General features: G+C 37.2%; 1 protein-coding gene across 1 annotated transcript in view; it reads right to left on the minus strand.

Annotated features, from left to right (window-relative positions):
* Window positions 1–1,233: 1,233 nt before the first annotated feature.
* LOC103698841 (1-aminocyclopropane-1-carboxylate oxidase homolog 1-like) overlaps window positions 1,234–4,433 on the minus strand; it is a 3,527-nt gene continuing 327 nt past the window's right edge. The window contains exons 1-3 of the mRNA XM_008780892.4: window positions 4,166–4,433; window positions 1,921–2,242; window positions 1,234–1,700 (exon numbers count right to left, since the gene is read on the minus strand). The exon at window positions 4,166–4,433 is cut by the window's right edge and continues 327 nt beyond it. Coding sequence (XP_008779114.4) covers window positions 1,449–1,700; window positions 1,921–2,242; window positions 4,166–4,433 — 842 coding nt within the window. The 3' untranslated portion in view covers window positions 1,234–1,448. The remainder of the gene's footprint in view (window positions 1,701–1,920; window positions 2,243–4,165) is intronic.

Here is a 4,433-nt window from a genome sequence, read left to right on the forward strand (position 1 = left end):
TGAATATAATCTACCTCTATTTTGATCAAAATTTTTGACCTGAACACAGCCATTTTGTGGGGATTGTTTCAGGTGGTGAACCTTGGGATCACAATTGGTGTGTTGGAGGACATGCTTAAAGGTGTAAGAAGGTTCCATGAGCAGGATAAGGAGGAGAGATCAAAATTCTACAGTCATGAATCTATGAGGAAAGTAGGATACACTAGCAATTTTGGTCTATTCAAATCAGGCACTGCCTATCCTGTTTCATCTATGATATGTTGGATACCAACAATATGCCGTCAATTTGCAAGCATATATTACATCTTAGGTTGGCTATTGATTAGATTAGATGAGGATCGTGAGGCTCATGGCTTGTCAAAACACAAATATATTTGGTAATAAGTGCCAATTTGAATATAATTTGCCTCTATTTTGATCAAAATGTTTAACCTGAACATAGTCATTTTATTAATAGGTACATCAACATGACACATATAACCTATTTAATTTGGCTCCATCAATATGATCAACTTGAACTGGATTCTTATATCTTTTGTAATGATTTCTACTAGTTTATGTCGTCTATGTGATGACTTGCCACCTAAAATAAATCTGCTACATAGTTCATTTTACCTAAAATTATTTGAATAATTTACCCAATCATTTTAGTTAAATAACATTGCTATTTAACTCTTATTACAAATAGTCTTGTTGAATTATAGGAAGTACCATACATGATATAGCAGATATTGTGAGTCAGTATAACAATCGAGGATGAATTAGAATCTCACTTAAAAAAGCTAGTTGGAAAGAATCATTAAATTCTTTTGTCCTCTATAAATACCTAAGATCTTTTTAATGCATAACTTTTATGGAATTAAACACACACCCACGTGGGTCCTCACATTCTTCCTTCATTTAAGTATCATAATTAGCCCACGGTCAACTTTAAATGCCCATGCTATAATGTCCCTAGTCTATATGGGTCATAGACTAAGTCCCCTATGATATCATTTGTAATAACCCATAATCTCATTTAAAGGCTAATTGGAAAATATTATTTGAGTTTTTTTTGGCTCTCTATAAATATCCTAAATCTCTCTAGTGCATAATTGTTATGATCTAAACACATGCCCACATAGGTCCCTGTAGTGAGTAGTTATTAGAGGCGCTTAAGTTGAGTCTAAATGTCTAAAAGCATTAAGAACAACAAAAGACAACTCCTTTCACATTAATTGAGATAAATCGATATCGGTTTGTCTCAGTGTCACCTGCTGAGAATATTGCTAACATTTCAAGATGTAGAATCCATTCTATGAATTAGTACAGACCTTGTGGAATCATGAGGACCTGCAACAAAATACTTCATACAATTTCTCCATTACAATAAACACAGATATCTATATATATCTTCAATCCTTTGGATTTCAGTGAAATTCAGCAGACTAAATTGTTCTGACTTTTAATCATATCTTAAAATAGTTCAGTGCTGATTGTCCATCAAGTCCTTTCGATTTGTAGTAGGTGACATATTCCTTCGCTGATACTTCTTTATACATCGGTCTTTCATTGGATAATAACTCCTTGATAGGGCCATAGAGCTTCGTAGATGGGTAAAAATGTGTGGAAAAGAAGCATGCCACTGAAATTCTAGGGTCCACACTCTTATTTGCAAGCACCCTGTGCTCCACGCTCTTAAGCCTATCATTGGAGATCAGCTGTAGATTACAAAAATACAAGAGGAAAATGATAATCTAGCCATGAGAATCTGTATCCTTCGAATTTAATACTATAATCAGGCTTTGTTAGAGTGAATCTTTTCCTTCTTTCTTTGTTTTTTTTTTAATGAATGAAACTACATTAGAGTAAATCATGTAATGAAGTACCAAATATGTGATTTTTCTGCATTAAAACTTCTGTACCTAATGAAAAACATACCTGTAGTAGATCACCAATGTTAACTATTAAAGCTCCAGGCAAAGGAGGCACATCAATCCATTGGTTTTGATGCACCACTTGTAAGCCACCAATCTGGTCTTGCAGAAGGATGGTCAGGAAGTCTGGATCAGAATGTTTGCTAATTCCAAGAGTGAGGTGAGGCTCCGGGCAAGGTGGATAGTAGTGGGCAACAACACCAAGTCCTTTGGCACATTCCATTTCATTAAGATGATCACGATTAAGGCCGAGTGCCTCGGAAAGTAGCTCAAAGAGAAAGATCCCCACTTTTTGAATATGATTCGCATACTGTAAGGTTATTTCTCTGCACAAACAAGATGCGGATCCATGAGATGCTAAATGAAACTTAAACGGGATTTTACCAACAATATATCGAATTAAAGTTCTTTTTATATTTTTTAAATAGAAAATGGGAAGTCCCATTAAGTTCATGAAGAGTGTGAATTGAGGTTAATGCCTGATAAAGTAACCAGGAAGTTGTTGAGAATTTGGTACCTCAAGTTAATGTTTCAACTTATTTATAAATTACTTCTAATTTTTTGAGCAAAAAGATGGACAAACTACCATATGTTTAATTAAGGATGAAGTGGGTACAAGAGGGAGAAGAAAATAGAACATGATAAAGAGAGAATAAAGTGAAAAAAATAAAAGAGGAAAATAAATAAAAATAGGAAAGCCCAACACCAAACAAAGAGTTCCCAAGGATCAATCCTACATAAAACCCGCATATCCGAGGTCCAATGTGGGCCACTTGCAGGGCTAGGAGGCCCATAAAACAAAATTCAACGTGTAACGTGTCACCCGGATCCTACTACCCATGCGATGGGGGGACCGATTCACTTAACCCCTACCACAAGAACTATTTATTGTTCACCAGCTGCTCCCTTAACCACCCTCTCCATCACCAAAGATATCGCTGGTTTGTCTCGAGGCTTCTCTTATGTGGCATGGACAGATGCCCTTATTATGGTTGGCTCGAACTTTGAGAGAGGGAGGCCCACCTATGGCTTCGGTTCTACTCGATCGTATCGGATACTTCTTGACCTTGTTATCTCCTAATAAGAGGTAGAAAGAATCTCGCTTTAATACCACTTATTATGGACTAGCAGCCTAAGAATTTAAGCTATTGGAAAGATACTGATAAGATACTATGTTTTCGAGGTATATGATAATTCGAAAACATTGCTTCTCATGCGGAAACTAATGTTCAGGAAATCAATATTCGCTTCCAAAGAGTCGAGCACGCGCGCCCGTGGTCATTAGCCTAATTCCATAAAGCATGATTTGGGCTTCTTGGAAAAAAAAAATCTATTTAAACAAGAAGACTTGCTTCCACATATCTGATGTAAGACTTAAAAAAAAAGAGTTTTAAAATCTTTGAAATACTTAACACATATCCGACAAGATTGGTTTTATTTTTTAAAATTTAAATCTTTTCATAAGTTACAAACTCCAATATGCTCCACTTCAATCAAAAAGGAGGGAAGGGCAAAACAACCAAAGAGAGAACAAGGAGAGAAGGAAGAAGGAGATGGGGAGAGAGGGTGTGTTTTCCGGCCATGTATGCCTAAGAACCCAATTGGAACACACTTGGACCCTCTCTCGCTATCTCTCTTTCTCCCTCAAAATCTTAGACCTCTTCTTTAGAAAGGGCTAGAGAGAAGCTAACAAGGTCTTTAGTTACACATAGACTATTAAAGTTCTGAAGAAGTTTTTGATAAATCGATATATCAAATTAAAGTTTCAAGTTATCTATATAAATTGAAACTAAGAAAAACTAAGATAGCATTTGATTGGAAAATTAAGTGAGTAGAATAAATACACATACGGCAAATTCAATCTTGGACCATATGATCTTGGACTACTACATCCATGATTGCGGGGCTGGATCTGATCCACTATACCCGAACTACAAAGTATCTAAATTTTAATTAACAAAAATGCTTTAGTAACAAAAAAAAAATCTAATTGTCAAAAAAACACTTAGCTGGTTTGTTGCATTCTCATTGCTCCCTTTGTATTTTCAGTTGTGAATGGTGCCTCATAATGAACCAATGGAGTGCTGGCAAGTTAGTTGAGCGATCTTTTTTAGAGTGGTTCTTCTGAATTACCGTAGCATTTCTCTCATTTAAAAACTTGTAAACACAAATAGAAATTAAATAACTCGCGATATGAAAGGAGAGTAGGGCGCGATTGCCATCCCAATCTAAACCAACGGGTCAAATACCTGCAAGCCAGAGGCAGTTCATCCGGTCTTGGAGGTTCCGGCGCCATCGCACAGGACAAGCTGTCCCTCCAATTTGCCGCCGGCGCCTGGTACAGATCGAAATTACTATTGAACCGCACCTTCTTCGCCGGATCCCTGGTGTAGTATTCCCTCTTCACCTCGGCCGCCGCCTCGTTGAACGTCCTCACTCCTGCAAGCATTTCGTCGAGCACCGGCGCAGGGACGCCGTGGTTGACCACCTGGAAGAACCCCAGCGTCTCAGATGCCC

This window comes from Phoenix dactylifera, unplaced genomic scaffold, assembly GCF_009389715.1.
Source record: "Phoenix dactylifera cultivar Barhee BC4 unplaced genomic scaffold, palm_55x_up_171113_PBpolish2nd_filt_p 001571F, whole genome shotgun sequence".
NCBI classification, from domain to species: domain Eukaryota; kingdom Viridiplantae; phylum Streptophyta; class Magnoliopsida; order Arecales; family Arecaceae; genus Phoenix; species Phoenix dactylifera.